General features: G+C 45.9%; 1 protein-coding gene across 1 annotated transcript in view; it reads left to right on the top strand.

Moving 5' to 3' along the window:
• The window catches only part of LOC139575272 (fibrillin-1-like), a 119,179-nt gene that overhangs the window by 7,605 nt on the left and 95,021 nt on the right, over window positions 1-16,553 (top strand). The window contains exons 3-6 of the mRNA XM_071400231.1: window positions 671-753; window positions 5,417-5,515; window positions 9,112-9,207; window positions 9,382-9,477. Coding sequence (XP_071256332.1) covers window positions 671-753; window positions 5,417-5,515; window positions 9,112-9,207; window positions 9,382-9,477 — 374 coding nt within the window. The remainder of the gene's footprint in view (window positions 1-670; window positions 754-5,416; window positions 5,516-9,111; window positions 9,208-9,381; window positions 9,478-16,553) is intronic.

Here is a 16,553-nt window from a genome sequence, read left to right as displayed (position 1 = left end):
GACTGTGTACCTGTCTGAAATGGGGAAGGGGACTGTGTACCTGTCTGAAATGGGGAAGGGGGCTGTGTATCTGTCTGAAATGGGGAAGGGGACTGTGTATCTGTCTGAAATGGGGAAGGGGACTGTGTATCTGTCTGAAATGGGGAAGGGGACTGTGTATCTGTCTGAAATGGGGAAGGGGACTGTGTACCTGTCTGAAATGGGGAAGGGGACTGTGTACCTGTCTGAAATGGGGAAGGGGACTGTGTATCTGTCTGAAATGGGGAAGGGGACTGTGTACCTGTCTGAAATGGGGAAGGGGACTGTGTATCTGTCTGAAATGGGGAAGGGGACTGTGTATCTGTCTGCGTACGTTAGTACGTTCGTATGTTCGTCACATGTGATAACTCAGACAGCACTGACCTGATTTTCGTGGGGGATGACATGTTTACTGTTGCCTTGTTCCCAATAACATTGATCCCATGACTATATACTGTGTCATTGAGATCCACTAATCCACTACATCTTCAAGCTTTGATTAAACCAGTTGTGTTAGTGCTGGGTTGGAACAGAAATGTGCACCGAAGGCAGGGGGTCTCCAGGCAGGACCATGGTTGTAGAATGAGGTGTGTGTGGGCTCCAGAAAGACTTTAACCAGTGATACTGTGTGTCTGTCTCTCCTCTTCCGCAGGCCCAATGTGTGTGGCTCTCGTTTCAACGCCTACTGCTGTCCAGGATGGAAGACTCTGACCGGGGGCAACCAGTGCATCGTCCGTGAGTCTCTCTCTGTCTGTTTTCTGTCTACTGACTCTTATCTACACACCATGGGTTTCTAAACCCAATGGTACTCTATATTACTATTTGTTCTGTGCTGTTTGTAGTTAATGTATGTGGGCAAATGTGCTCTTGGTTAGCCTAACATATTGTGTATGTCTCATAGTAATATGTCTGTGTAGGTAAGGAAGGGTGTACTGACTGTCTTATAGTAATATGTCTGTGTAGGTAAGGAAGGGTGTACTGACTGTCTCATAGTAATATGTCTGTGTAGGTAAGGCAGGGTGTACTGACTGTCTCATAGTAATATGTCTGTGTAGGTAAGGAAGGGTGTACTGACTGTCTTATAGTAATATGTCTGTGTAGGTAAGGAAGGGTGTACTGACTGTCTCATAGTAATATGTCTGTGTAGGTAAGGAAGGGTGTACTGACTGTCTCATAGTAATATGTCTGTGTAGGTAAGTTAGGGTGTACTGTGTGTCTTATAGTAATATGTCTGTGTAGGTAAATTAGGGTGTACTGACTGTCTTATAGTAATATGTCTGTGTAGGTAAGGAAGGGTGTACTGACTGTCTTATAGTAATATGTCTGTGTAGGTAAGGAAGGGTGTACTGACTGTCTTATAGTAATATGTCTGTGTAGGTAAGGAAGGGTGTACTGACTGTCTCATAGTAATATGTCTGTGTAGGTAAGGAAGGGTGTACTGACTGTCTCATAGTAATATGTCTGTGTAGGTAAGGAAGGGTGTACTGACTGTCTCATAGTAATATGTCTGTGTAGGTAAGGAAGGGTGTACTGACTGTCTCATAGTAATATGTCTGTGTAGGTAAGGAAGGGTGTACTGACTGTCTTATAGTAATATGTCTGTGTAGGTAAGGAAGGGTGTACTGACTGTCTCATAGTAATATGTCTGTGTAGGTAAGGAAGGGTGTACTGACTGTCTTATAGTAATATGTCTGTGTAGGTAAGGAAGGGTGTACTGACTGTCTTATAGTAATATGTCTGTGTAGGTAAGGAAGGGTGTACTGACTGTCTTATAGTAATATGTCTGTGTAGGTAAGGAAGGGTGTACTGACTGTCTTATAGTAATATGTCTGTGTAGGTAAGGAAGGGTGTACTGACTGTCTTATAGTAATATGTCTGTGTAGGTAAGGAAGGGTGTACTGACTGTCTTATAGTAATATGTCTGTGTAGGTAAGGAAGGGTGTACTGACTGTCTCATAGTAATATGTCTGTGTAGGTAAGGAAGGGTGTACTGACTGTCTTATAGTAATATGTCTGTGTAGGTAAGGAAGGGTGTACTGACTGTCTTATAGTAATATGTCTGTGTAGGTAAGGAAGGGTGTACTGACTGTCTCATAGTAATATGTCCCAATTTGTAAGTCGCTCTGGATAAGAGCGTCTGCTAAATGACTTAAATGTAAATGTAAATGTCTGTGTAGGTAAGGAAGGGTGTACTGACTGTCTTATAGTAATATGTCTGTGTAGGTAAGGAAGGGTGTACTGACTGTCTCATAGTAATATGTCTGTGTAGGTAAGGCAGGGTGTACTGACTGTCTTATAGTAATATGTCTGTGTAGGTAAGGAAGGGTGTACTGACTGTCTCATAGTAATATGTCTGTGTAGGTAAGGAAGGGTGTACTGACTGTCTCATAGTAATATGTCTGTGTAGGTAAGTTAGGGTGTACTGTGTGTCTTATAGTAATATGTCTGTGTAGGTAAATTAGGGTGTACTGACTGTCTTATAGTAATATGTCTGTGTAGGTAAGGAAGGGTGTACTGACTGTCTTATAGTAATATGTCTGTGTAGGTAAGGAAGGGTGTACTGACTGTCTCATAGTAATATGTCTGTGTAGGTAAGGAAGGGTGTACTGACTGTCTCATAGTAATATGTCTGTGTAGGTAAGGAAGGGTGTACTGACTGTCTCATAGTAATATGTCTGTGTAGGTAAGGAAGGGTGTACTGACTGTCTCATAGTAATATGTCTGTGTAGGTAAGGAAGGGTGTACTGACTGTCTTATAGTAATATGTCTGTGTAGGTAAGGAAGGGTGTACTGACTGTCTCATAGTAATATGTCTGTGTAGGTAAGGAAGGGTGTACTGACTGTCTTATAGTAATATGTCTGTGTAGGTAAGGAAGGGTGTACTGACTGTCTTATAGTAATATGTCTGTGTAGGTAAGGAAGGGTGTACTGACTGTCTTATAGTAATATGTCTGTGTAGGTAAGGAAGGGTGTACTGACTGTCTTATAGTAATATGTCTGTGTAGGTAAGGAAGGGTGTACTGACTGTCTTATAGTAATATGTCTGTGTAGGTAAGGAAGGGTGTACTGACTGTCTTATAGTAATATGTCTGTGTAGGTAAGGAAGGGTGTACTGACTGTCTCATAGTAATATGTCTGTGTAGGTAAGGAAGGGTGTACTGACTGTCTTATAGTAATATGTCTGTGTAGGTAAGGAAGGGTGTACTGACTGTCTTATAGTAATATGTCTGTGTAGGTAAGGAAGGGTGTACTGACTGTCTTATAGTAATATGTCCCAATTTGTAAGTCGCTCTGGATAAGAGCGTCTGCTAAATGACTTAAATGTAAATGTAAATGTCTGTGTAGGTAAGGAAGGGTGTACTGACTGTCTTATAGTAATATGTCTGTGTAGGTAAGGAAGGGTGTACTGACTGTCTCATAGTAATATGTCTGTGTAGGTAAGGCAGGGTGTACTGACTGTCTTATAGTAATATGTCTGTGTAGGTAAGGAAGGGTGTACTGACTGTCTCATAGTAATATGTCTGTGTAGGTAAGGAAGGGTGTACTGACTGTCTCATAGTAATATGTCTGTGTAGGTAAGGCAGGGTGTACTGTGTAGTGTTGAGTATAGTATGATGAGTGCTTGTAACACTAGGTTAGTGTGTTTGTGTCTGAGCCAGGCTGGTGGGCGGGACCGAACACGGTCCTGTTCCAGAACGCTGTGGTTCTGGCCCACAATGTCCTGTGGCGCAGTAGGGAGGCGGCCCAGCTCTCTCTGTGGGCAGCTAGCGCTGTTTGTCCAATTAGCTTAGCCAGACACAGCATGGCTCTGAGATAACTAACTCATTAATACTTTCTATCCAGTCATACTCTGATAAGACTGGAAATCAAAACGTACTGAAGATGTTTAACCCTCAAGCTACCAATGACCCCAGTCCGTAGGCTACTTACTATACAGTATGTGTGTGGGACCAACATGATATGCTATTATGCCAGGGTTAAAGTGAGCCTGAACTGTTCAGATCAGAGAAGTGAAACAGTGAAGTGATACTTCAGTCAAATGAAAGGTGATGTCAGTTTGTCTCCTGAGTCTGAATAGGTAGCAGGCATCTCTCTCTCTCTCTCTCTCTCTCTCTCTCTCTCTCTCTCTCTCTCTCTCTCTCTCTCTCTCTCTCTCTCTCTCTCTCTCTCTCTCTCTCTCTCTCTCTCTCTCTCTCTCTCTCTCTCTCTCTCTCTCTCTCTCTCTCTCTCTCTCTCTCTCTCTCTCTCTCTCTCTCTCTCTCTCTCTCTCTCTCTCTCTCTCTCTCTCTCTCTCAGGAAAGCAGGGAACTTGTATGAGAGTTGTGTTCAGGAAGCCTGTAGCAGGGTGGTGGGTTGCACAGGACTGTGTGATTGTGATTGCAGCCTGGCTGCCTGCCTGCCTTCCTCTAATGACATTGTTTAGCAGTGGAGTCTTGGGACACAGGGTCACTCTCCCCATGCTCTCTGCCTTCCTCTACCTGACTGGGCTGGGGGCTGGGGGGGTTGCTATGGTGGCAGGAGGGATAGGGGGTGGGTGTACCAGCTCCAGGCTGCCTGCCTGAATGCAGTCGTTAAGTCTGTACTGTATGTCCACCCAAAAGTAGTGAATACTGGGTAGAAAATAGCAGCGCAACAGTCTTACCAGATGGGCTTCAGTATTACAGTACTAAACCCCAACCCAGCCATGATGAGGGCTGAGCAACAGGCTTCAGTATTACAGTACTAAACCCCAACCCAGCCATGATGAGGGCTGAGCAACAGGCTTCAGTATTACAGTACTAAACCCCAACCCAGCCATGATGAGGGCTGAGCAACAGGCTTCAGTATTACAGTACTAAACCCCAACCCAGCCATGATGAGGGCTGAGCAACAGGCTTCAGTATTACAGTACTAAACCCCAACCCAGCCATGATGAGGGCTGAGCAACAGGCTTCAGTATTACAGTACTAAACCCCAACCCAGCCATGATGAGGGCTGAGCAACAGGCTTCAGTATTACAGTACTAAACCCCAACCCAGCCATGATGAGGGCTGAGCAACAGAACAGATATATTTGGCCAACAGGAGTGTTATGTTTCAAATGAAAGCTCCTGATGAGGTCTCTCTTCTGGTTAGCTGGGATGTTCAACTATACAGTGAGAGACTGAAGGGGGAGAAGCTAGTGACAGCCAATAAAGACCCTTCTATTGTAGACTAGAGGAACCAGAGTTTTTCCTAACCAGGTAACCTGACCTGCACAAACTCTAGGCCCTATGGGCATAACATTTGAATGTGCTCTCCTGTAAGATTAGGAGAATCTCTGTAATATCCTCCTCATAATCAACTCAGATGACTGGGTTTCTAGATCCATGCAGACTGTGTGTGGTTATGAGGTGTGTTGTCTCTCTGGTCCTCTGCAGCTATCTGTCGGAGCTCGTGTGGAGACGGGTTCTGCTCCAGACCCAACATGTGTACCTGTCCCACCGGATCCATCGCGCCTTCTTGTGGATCCATGTCAGGTACTGTCAGACCAACACCAGAGCAGAACAATCATCTAGAATGATGTACACCAGAGCAGAACAATCATCTAGAATGATGTACACCAGAGCAGAACAATAAGCTAGAATGATGTACAACAGAGCAGAACAATAATCTAGAATGATGTACACCAGAGCAGAACAATAAGCTAGAATGATGTACACCAGAGCAGAACAATAAGCTAGAATGATGAACAACAGAGCAGAACAATAATCTAGAATGATGAACAACAGAGCAGAACAATAATCTAGAATGATGTACAACAGAGCAGAACAATAAGCTAGAATGATGTACACCAGAGCAGAACAATAAGCTAGAATGATGTACAACAGAGCAGAACAATAATCTAGAATGATGTACACCAGAGCAGAACAATAATCTAGAATGATGTACAACAGAGCAGAACAATAAGCTAGAATGATGTACAACAGAGCAGAACAATAAGCTAGAATGATGTACACCAGAGCAGAACAATAAGCTAGAATGATGTACAACAGAGCAGAACAATAATCTAGAATGATGTACAACAGAGCAGAACAATAAGCTAGAATGATGTACACCAGAGCAGAACAATAATCTAGAATGATGTACAACAGAGCAGAACAATAATCTAGAATGATGTACAACAGAGCAGAACAATAAGCTAGAATGATGTACAACAGAGCAGAACAATAATCTAGAATGATGTACACCAGAGCAGAACAATAATCTAGAATGATGTACAACAGAGCAGAACAATAATCTAGAATGATGTACAACAGAGCAGAACAATAAGCTAGAATGATGTACACCAGAGCAGAACAATAATCTAGAATGATGTACAACAGAGCAGAACAATAATCTAGAATGATGTACAACAGAGCAGAACAATAAGCTAGAATGATGTACAACAGAGCAGAACAATAATCTAGAATGATGTACACCAGAGCAGAACAATAAGCTAGAATGATGTACAACAGAGCAGAACAATAAGCTAGAATGATGTACACCAGAGCAGAACAATAAGCTAGAATGATGTACACCAGAGCAGAACAATAAGCTAGAATGATGTACACCAGAGCAGAACAATAATCTAGAATGATGTACAACAGAGCAGAACAATAATCTAGAATGATGTACAACAGAGCAGAACAATAAGCTAGAATGATGTACAACAGAGCAGAACAATAAGCTAGAATGATGTACAACAGAGCAGAACAATAAGCTAGAATGATGTACAACAGAGCAGAACAATAAGCTAGAATGATGTACAACAGAGCAGAACAATAAGCTAGAATGATGTACAACAGAGCAGAACAATAAGCTAGAATGATGTACAACAGAGCAGAACAATAAGCTAGAATGATGTACAACAGAGCAGAACAATAAGCTAGAATGATGTACAACAGAGCAGAACAATAATCTAGAATGATGTACAACAGAGCAGAACAATAAGCTAGAATGATGTACAACAGAGCAGAACAATAAGCTAGAATGATGTACAACAGAGCAGAACAATAATCTAGAATGATGTACAACAGAGCAGAACAATAAGCTAGAATGATGTACAACAGAGCAGAACAATAAGCTAGAATGATGTACAACAGAGCAGAACAATAATCTAGAATGATGTACAACAGAGCAGAACAATAAGCTAGAATGATGTACAACAGAGCAGAACAATAATCTAGAATGATGTACAACAGAGCAGAACAATAATCTAGAATGATGTACAACAGAGCAGAACAATAATCTAGAATGATGTACAACAGAGCAGAACAATAAGCTAGAATGATGTACAACAGTGTCTATCAACCGTATCTCTACACATTCAGATAGAACACTGCTTTACAGGGACTGGATTCAGTCCGTAGCGCCGAACATCTGCGTTGTAGTGCGGTTGAAAGCTCCTCTTTGATTGAGATGACATATAGAGCGTTTACTGTGAATGTGGTCTCCGCAAAAGCGGCTATAAGGCTGATCTACTGAATGAATCCAGCCCTTAGTTTCCCTGTAGGAGCCAGATAAATGTGAACTGTGTTTTGGAAGGAACAGCCTTATCCCCAGGCCCACCACACCCCAGCCCACATCTGACTGTAGTCTATCACCACCTTACTTTAGCCTGGTGTCCATTCTTCCATTTCAAAAGCCTTTCACTGCCTTTACTAACAAGGACTTCAACATATGAAACAGATAATAGATATTCTAGATCCGTGTATGAGAAATGTTTCTTGGACCCAGTCAGCCAAGTCTAGGTCCACCACGCCCCATCCCTCTGCTTCCCTCTAACTCTCCTCTGTGGATTTAGATCCACTGTTACACATCACTGAAGTCTGCACCATGGGAACCTGCATATTTCTAATATGTTTCCCACAGGGCAGCATAAACAATGTCTGGTGTTGAGAGGTGTGAAACAGAGAACTCAGATGCAGAAATCAGTTCTGTTTCCTTCTCTGGAGAACTGAGATTCAGAGTTACAGCGTTACAGAGTTAGAGAGCTGAGAGCTGCAGGGCTGGGCTGTTAGAGCTGATGGACTAGGAGGGAGGGCGGGAAGGAGGGGTGGAGGGAGGAGGGAGGCTGTTGTTTTGGCAGTGATTGCTACAGTTCAGATTGTTTTGTGGTTTCTACCATGACTATTGGATGATGTCATATCCTGTCTCAGGGTTCTCCCTCCCTGGTCGTGTTAGAGTGTGTGTGCTGGGAGCAGGGTGGTGTTCAGTTGGGCACAACGTAGCAAAATACTTTGAAACAGAGAAATTAAAATGAGCCTTTCTTATTGAACAGGTTCAGGTAGTACCTCCCTGTTTCACTCTGTTTCAAAAAGTGTTCTCCTGTTTCTTGCCTACTGAAAAGACTAGCTGCACAGAATCTAAAATATGCAACGACACTCCACCAAAACTTAACATAACTCTCCAAAAACAACCCACCATACAGTACAGCACAGAGCTCATGAAGAATTGATCTATTTTGCCGTGCCGCTCTCCCCTGAATAGCAGCTGAACTGTGAAAGCTGATTGTTCAGTCTCAGGGCAGAATGGGTGTGTGTGTTGGAAGAATTCCATAGTCAACATCTACTAATCCTTGTTGCAGCGTTGAGTAGAGCAGCTCACAGCAGTGTTGGGCCGTGTGCTCATCTGTTTTCACACAATCAATTTGAGCGAATATTATATCTGAATGGGATTTATGATAAACACAATTCGGAGGGAATTTTGGTGCGTTTGTACTGAAAGTGTAGCCCTATCTGTGTGTTTGTGTTGTAAGCTTAACCTGGTGTGTGTGTGTGTGTGTGTGTGTGTGTGTGTGTGTGTGTGTGTGTGTGTGTGTGTGTGTGTGTGTGTGTGTGTGTGTGTGTGTGTGTGTGTGTGTGTGTGTGTGTGTGTGTGTGTGTGTGTGTGTGTGTGTGGTCTGGTGTGGGTGTATGGGTTTTGTATACTGACTTTAACAAACCTCCCCTCACACTCTCTCTCTCTCTCTCTCTCTCTCTCTCTCTCTCTCTCTCTCTCTCTCTCTCTCTCTCTCTCTCTCTCTCTCTCTCTCTCTCTCTCTCTCTCTCTCTCTCTCTCTCTCTCTCTCTCTCTCTCTCCCAACCCCCACCAGTTCAAAACTGTAACATCCGCTGTATGAACGGTGGGAGCTGTGCTGATGACCACTGCCAGTGTCAGAAAGGATACGTGGGAAACCACTGTGGTCAACGTAAGAACCGCTATATACACACAATACAACCATTATACGACCACTTTACAACCACTACACAACTATTACACAACCTCTACACAACCACTATACAACCAATATACAGCCACCTGTATAAACACTGTATAAACACTAGATCTCTGGTGTATTTCTGTCTTTCTCTCTCCCATGCAGCGGTGTGTGAGACAGGTTGTCAGAATGGAGGACGGTGTGTGGCTCCTAACCGCTGTGTTTGTACCTACGGATTCACCGGGGCACAGTGTGAGAGAGGTAGGATCACAGTTCTCATTTATACCTCTGTCTGTCTGTCTGTCTGTCTGTCTGTCTGTCTGTCTGTCTGTCTGTCTGTCTGTCTGTCTGTCTGTCTGTCTGTCTGTCTGTCTGTCTGTCTGTCTGTCAGAATTGACATTTTCTTACTTCAGAATAAGGACAGCTGACAGTGTTGATAGTGTGACATGTTTGCTTCATACACAACAGTCTGTTTTATTGGCCAGAACATGGTTTGTTGTTGAACGCTGCGCCTGTCACGCTTGTGTTCCTAAATGACAGTTATTTTCCACATCTGCTGAAAAACTGAGGTCTGGAAAATGTCCAGGCCTATTGGATGTTTGCTGTTGGTTGCCCCCACCAGCGTCCTGGAGTGCTCTGAACTCTGGTAAAAAACTATGGAGTTACTATTGGGCCAGTATTGCAAATAAAGATGATGATATTGAAAGCAAGACAAAAAAAACTGAAAGTGCTTCAGTAAGTAGAAAGGCTCTATATAAATCCATTCCATGTAGGCGGGGTTTAGAGGGTAGCATAGTTGATGAATCCTTATTGGTCAACCAGTTTTGGAGTAATATCTCCACTTCATGTTTTGATAGGTGTGATTTTTAATGACACAGAGAAAGACTAGAGGGAAGGGTGCCCCTACTGGCCTCCAACACCACACCCAGTAACATCTGGTCTCCCATCCAGGGACCAACTAGGACCAACCCTGCTCAGCTCCAGAGGCAAACCAGCAGGGGGATGCAGGGTGGTATGCTGTTGGAATGAATGTGCCAAACTTGGCATAAAAATAATTGTAGGCAAAGAGGGAGGCATTTGATCACAATCAAGTTTTTATTGAAAAAGTTTCATTTAAAACTATTGCATTCATTTACAATTAATTTGTGTGCGCATTTAAAAATGATACTTTTGGATTTATGTTTTGCTTTCAATATCATTATTATTGTTTGCAATACGAAGAAATGTGTTCTAGTTTTTCAGAAGCTTTTCTTGATATTAATGACACAAAAGTAACTCCTTAGAAAACTTTCACGCACACATACACACACATACACACACACACACACACACACACACACACACACACACACACACACACACACACACACACACACACACACACACACACACACACACACACACACACACACACACACACACACACACACACACACACACACACACACACACACACACACACACACACACACATACACACACGTGCACACACATTATAATACGCACACATACTGTATTCACACACGCGCACTTGTGCACACACACACAAAAATGCACACACACACACGTGCACACACATACACACACAAGAGGAGATGCAAGACATACGTAGGTCTCTGTTTCTAGCGAGGGTGTGACCCCTGGAGGTCGTAGCAGTGACCTTGTAAAGATAATATTTAGTTTAACAGCAGAACACTAATTGCTGTCCTCCTCACACACAGATGGGGTGCGTCTTTACTCTGAAATGGCCCGCTTGCCTCTGCTCCTTTCCTTCAGGGTTACTGATAACTGACAGGACAGATTTGGTTCTGGGGAGAAGCTCTCTGTTTATCTGAAATGATTTGGTCCTTCCCCTGCTCAGATAGAGCTGACACAGGGTACAATGTGTGTGTGTGTTCTGTGTGTGTGTGTTCTGTGTGTGTTCTGTGTGTGTGTGTGTGTGTGTGTGTTCTGTGTGTGTGTGTTCTGTGTGTGTGTGTTCTGTGTTCTGTGTGTGTGTGTGTGTGTCTCTCCCTAGAGACTGTCCCACCCTGATACTGAGCTTAGAACTCAACCAGCTGAGGAACACATGCACACACGCACACTCAAACACGCACACACATACATACTGTACATACTGCTCGTCCAACATCTCATTCCAAAATCATGGCCATTAATATGGAGTTGGTCCCCCCTTTGCTGCTATAACAAACAGCCTCCACTCTTCTGGGAAGGTTTTCCACTAGATCTTGGAACATTGCTGCAGGGGACTTGCTTCCATTCAACAACGAGCATTAGTGAGGTCGGGCACTGATGTTGGGCGATTAGGCCTGTCTCGCAGTTGGCGTTCCAATTCATCCCAAAGATGCTTGATGAGGTTGAGGTCAGGGCTCTGTGCAGGCCAGTCAAGTTCTTCCACACCGATCTCGACAAACCATTTCTGTATGGACCTCGTATTGTGCATGAGGGCATTGTCATGCTGAAACAGGAAAGGGCCTTCCTCAGCAGTTGGCACCATGCATTCGGGCAGGTGCGGTTCTCCTGGCATCCACCAAACCCAGATTTGTCCGTCGGACTGCCAGATGGTGAAGCATGATTCATCACTCCAGAGAACACATTTCCACTGCTCTAGAGTCCAATGGTGGCGAGCTTTACACCTCTCCAGCCGACGCTTGGCATTGCGCATGGTGAGCTTAGGCTTGTGTGCTGCTGCTCGGCCAGGTAAACCTCTTAACAGAAATGTGACAAACTGACTTTTTGGAAAAGTGGCATCCTATGACGGTGCCACGTTGAAAGTCACTGAGCTCTTCAGTAAGGCCATTCTACTGCCAATATTTGTCTATGGAGATTTATACACCTGTCAGCAACGGGTGTGGCTGAAATAGCCGAATCCACAAATTTGAAGGGGTTTCCACATACTTTTGTATATATAGTGTACATACTGTACATACATACATACATACATACATACATACATACATACATACATACATACATACATACATACATACATACATACATACATACATACATACATACATACATACATTCACACAGGCACGATAGGTCATTAAGATTATATTCATGGTTTGACATGGTTGTATGGTCAGAGAGAGAGAGAAAGAAAGGGAGAGAGAGAGAGAGAGAAAGGGATAGGGAGAGAGGAAAGGAAAGGGAGAGAGGAAAGGAGAGGGAGAGAGAAAGGGAGAAGGAGAGAGGAAAGGAGAGGGAGAGAGGAAAGGAGAAAGAGAGAGGAAATGAGAGGGAGAGAGAAAGGGAGAGGGAGAGAGGAAGGGAGAAGGAGAGAAGAAAGGGAGAGGGAGAGAGGAAAGGAGAGGGAGAGAGGAAAGGAGAGGGAGAGAGAAAGGGAGAAGGAGAGAAGAAAGGGAGAGGGAGAGAGGAAAGGGGAGGGAGAGAGAAATGGAGGAGATAAGAAAGGGAGAGGGAGAGAGGAAAGGAGAGGGAGAGCGGAAAGGAGAGGGAGAGAGGAAAGGAGAGGGAGAGAGAAAGGGAGAAGGAGAGAAGAAAGGGAGAGGGAGAAAGGAAAGGAGAGGGAGAGAGAAAGGGAGAGGGAGAGCGGAAAGGAGAGGGAGAGAGAAAGGGAGCGAGAGAGAGAGAGAAAGGGAGAGAGAAAGAGAGAGGGAGAGAGGAAAGGAAAGGAAGGGTGTGTGTCTAGCAGAGAAATGTGGAAAAGATGGACAGATTTCTGTATAAACATCGATATCTGGAGTGTCTCCAGGAAAGTCAGTTGACCCAGTTCATGATGGGTTTCCCCTCTTTCCTTCCCTTCTTGTCTTCTCTTCTCTTCTCTTCACACCAGACCTACTGCTGTTGTGGAAACACTCAGGTATCGTCTAGTGCCACGAGGCTTTCATGACCTGACCATGTGACCTGACCAGGAGAACTCCTAGCCCTAGTCATGAGTCCTGCCATAGTTCTGCAGAGGTTCAGATTGGAACTCTTCTGGAATGAAATACGTCATTATGACTAATCAAAACATCCAGAGAGAGTTCAGTTTGTGCCCAATAAATGGCTGCCTTTTTTTAGATGATGTGTAAAAGTTAGTTCTAAAGTAGAACACAAACAAGTTGATTATGACACGATTACTTGGAGTTGTTATTGATCTGACCACTGACTGGGGCACCAAGTCTGTAGTCCTGTAGAGGGGCTGGGTGGAGCATCAAGTCTGTAGTCCTGTAGAGGGGCTGGGTGGGGCACCAAGTCTGTAGTCCTGTAGAGGGGCTGGGTGGGGCACCAAGTCTGTAGTCCTGTAGAGGGGCTGGGTGGGGCACCAAGTCTGTAGTCCTGTAGAGGGGCTGGGTGGGGCACCAAGTCTGTAGTCCTGTAGAGGGGCTGGGTGGGGCACCAAGTCTGTAGTCCTGTAGAGGGGCTGGGTGGGGCACCAAGTCTGTAGTCCTGTAGAGGGGCTGGGTGGGGCACCAAGTCTGTAGTCCTGTAGAGGGGCTGGGTGGGGAACCAAGTCTGTAGTCCTGTAGAGGGGCTGGGTGGAGCACCAAGTCTGTAGTCCTGTAGAGGGGCTGGGTGGGGCACCAAGTCTGTAGTCCTGTAGAGGGGCTGGGTGGGGCACCAAGTCTGTAGTCCTGTAGAGGGGCTGGGTGGGGCACCAAGTCTGTAGTCCTGTAGAGGGCCTGGGTGGGGCACCAAGTCTGTAGTCCTGTAGAGGGCCTGGGTGGGGCACCAAGTCTGTAGTCCTGTAGAGGGGCTGGGTGGGGCACCAAGTCTGTAGTCCTGTAGAGGGGCTGGGTGGGGCACCAAGTCTGTAGTCCTGTAGAGGGGCTGGGTGGAGCATCAAGTCTGTAGTCCTGTAGAGGGGCTGGGTGGAGCATCAAGTCTGTAGTCCTGTAGAGGGGCTGGGTGGAGCATCAAGTCTGTAGTCCTGTAGAGGGGCTGGGTGGGGCACCAAGTCTGTAGTCCTGTAGAGGGGCTGGGTGGAGCATCAAGTCTGTAGTCCTGTAGAGGGGCTGGGTGGAGCATCAAGTCTGTAGTCCTGTAGAGGGGCTGGGTGGAGCATCAAGTCTGTAGTCCTGTAGAGGGGCTGGGTGGGGCACCAAGTCTGTAGTCCTGTAGAGGGGCTGGGTGGAGCATCAAGTCTGTAGTCCTGTAGAGGGGCTGGGTGGGGCACCAAGTCTGTAGTCCTGTAGAGGGGCTGGGTGGGGCACCAAGTCTGTAGTCCTGTAGAGGGGCTGGGTGGGGCACCAAGTCTGTAGTCCTGTAGAGGGGCTGGGTGGGGCACCAAGTCTGTAGTCCTGTAGAGAGGCTGGGTGAGGCACCAAGTCTGTAGTCCTGTAGAGGGGCTGGGTGGGGCACCAAGTCTGTAGTCCTGTAGAGGGGCTGGGTGGGGAACCAAGTCTGTAGTCCTGTAGAGGGGCTGGGTGGGGAACCAAGTCTGTAGTCCTGTAGAGGGGCTGGGTGGGGAACCGAGTCTGTAGTCCTGTAGAGGGGCTGGGTGGGGCACCAAGTCTGTAGTCCTGTAGAGGGGCTGGGTGGGGCACCAAGTCTGTAGTCCTGTAGAGGGGCTGGGTGGGGAACCAAGTCTGTAGTCCTGTAGAGGGGCTGGGTGGAGCACCAAGTCTGTAGTCCTGTAGAGGGGCTGGGTGGGGAACCGAGTCTGTAGTCCTGTAGAGGGGCTGGGTGGAGCACCAAGTCTGTAGTCCTGTAGAGGGGCTGGGTGGGGCACCGAGTCTGTAGTCCTGTAGAGAGGCTGGGTGGAGCACCAAGTCTGTAGTCCTGTAGAGGGGCTGGGTGGGGAACCGAGTCTGTAGTCCTGTAGAGGGGCTGGGTGGAGCACCAAGTCTGTAGTCCTGTAGAGGGGCTGGGTGGGGCACCGAGTCTGTAGTCCTGTAGAGAGGCTGGGTGGAGCACCAAGTCTGTAGTCCTGTAGAGGGGCTGGGTGGGGAACCAAGTCTGTAGTCCTGTAGAGGGGCTGGATGGGGGCTGATACTGAGAGTGTGTGTTAACATGCCGGATTGTTCCCAGATGTTGTAAGAGGACATGGGTGGATCCCCCAGCTGTAAAGAGGGGGAGGGGGGAGGGGGGGGGGTGAAAAGAGAAGGAAGAAGAAAAGAGATGAATGCTAGAATGACACCACATTCACCCTACAGCTCTGTTCTGTTTACACACACACACACACACACACACACACACACACACACACACACACACACACACACACACACACACACACACACACACACACACACACACACACACACACACACACACACAATGAATGCAGCGGTTTCTTTTAATGGCTTTGTGTTTGTCTTTCAAGTTTTCCTTGTCTCGCAATCTCCTGTCTGTAATGACCAGTGCATGTGTGTGAGTATGTGTGTGTGTGAGAGTGTGTGTGGTTGTAATGAGCAGGTATCATGTCAGATGGATTATGTGTCAAGCAGACAATAACAACAGCTCCAGTGTAATGTGATGAGAGAGAGACCTTCGCCAGTGTTTAGAAAGATCTCTGTGCTGATTTATAGAAGTCTAGTGAAATCTCTCCTCATTCTCTCTAAATCTGCTTCCCCTAAACCAGACAGAGCAGACAGTTACTGTAGACCCCTGTGTTGCTGGTCAGTCTGCAGCTGGGTGTGCCAGTCATTTTAATGTTCAGGTTGAAGGCCTTGTCTGCATTGAGACAGTCTGGGTCGGCACTATCTGATCAAACTACAAAGGATGGAAGTGCACTTTCTCTCCAACATGTGGACCCTAGCGCTAACCTTGACCCTAACGCTAACCTTGACCCTAGCGCTAACCTTGACCCTAACGCTAACCTTGACCCTAGCGCTAACCTTGACCCTAACGCTAACCTTGACCCTAGCGCTAACCTTGACCCTAACGTTAACCTTGACCCTAACGTTAACCTTGACCCTAACGTTAACCTTGACCCTAACGCTAACCTTGACCCTAACGTTAACCTTGACCCTAACGCTAACCTTGACCCTAACGCTAACCTTGACCCTAACGGTAACCTTGACCCTAACGTTAACCTTGACCCTAACGTTAACCTTGACCCTAACGTTAACCTTGACCCTAACGCTAACCTTGACCCTAACGTTAACCTTGACCCTAACGCTAACCTTGACCCTAACGCTAACCTTGACCCTAACGCTAACCTTGAACCTAACGCTAACCTTGACCCTAACGCTAACCTTGACCCTAACGTTAACCTTGACCCGAACGCTAACCTTGACCCTAACGCTAACCTTGACCCTAACGCTAACCTTGACCCTAACGCTAACCTTGACCCTAACGTTAACCTTAACCCTAACGCTAACCTTGACCCTAACGCTAACTTTGACCCTAACGTTAACCTTAACCCTAACCTTAAATTAAAACTAAAT

The sequence above is a fragment of the Salvelinus alpinus genome, chromosome 5, assembly GCF_045679555.1.
Source record: "Salvelinus alpinus chromosome 5, SLU_Salpinus.1, whole genome shotgun sequence".
NCBI lineage: Eukaryota > Metazoa > Chordata > Actinopteri > Salmoniformes > Salmonidae > Salvelinus > Salvelinus alpinus.
This window is presented reverse-complemented; position numbering and strand designations above follow the sequence as displayed.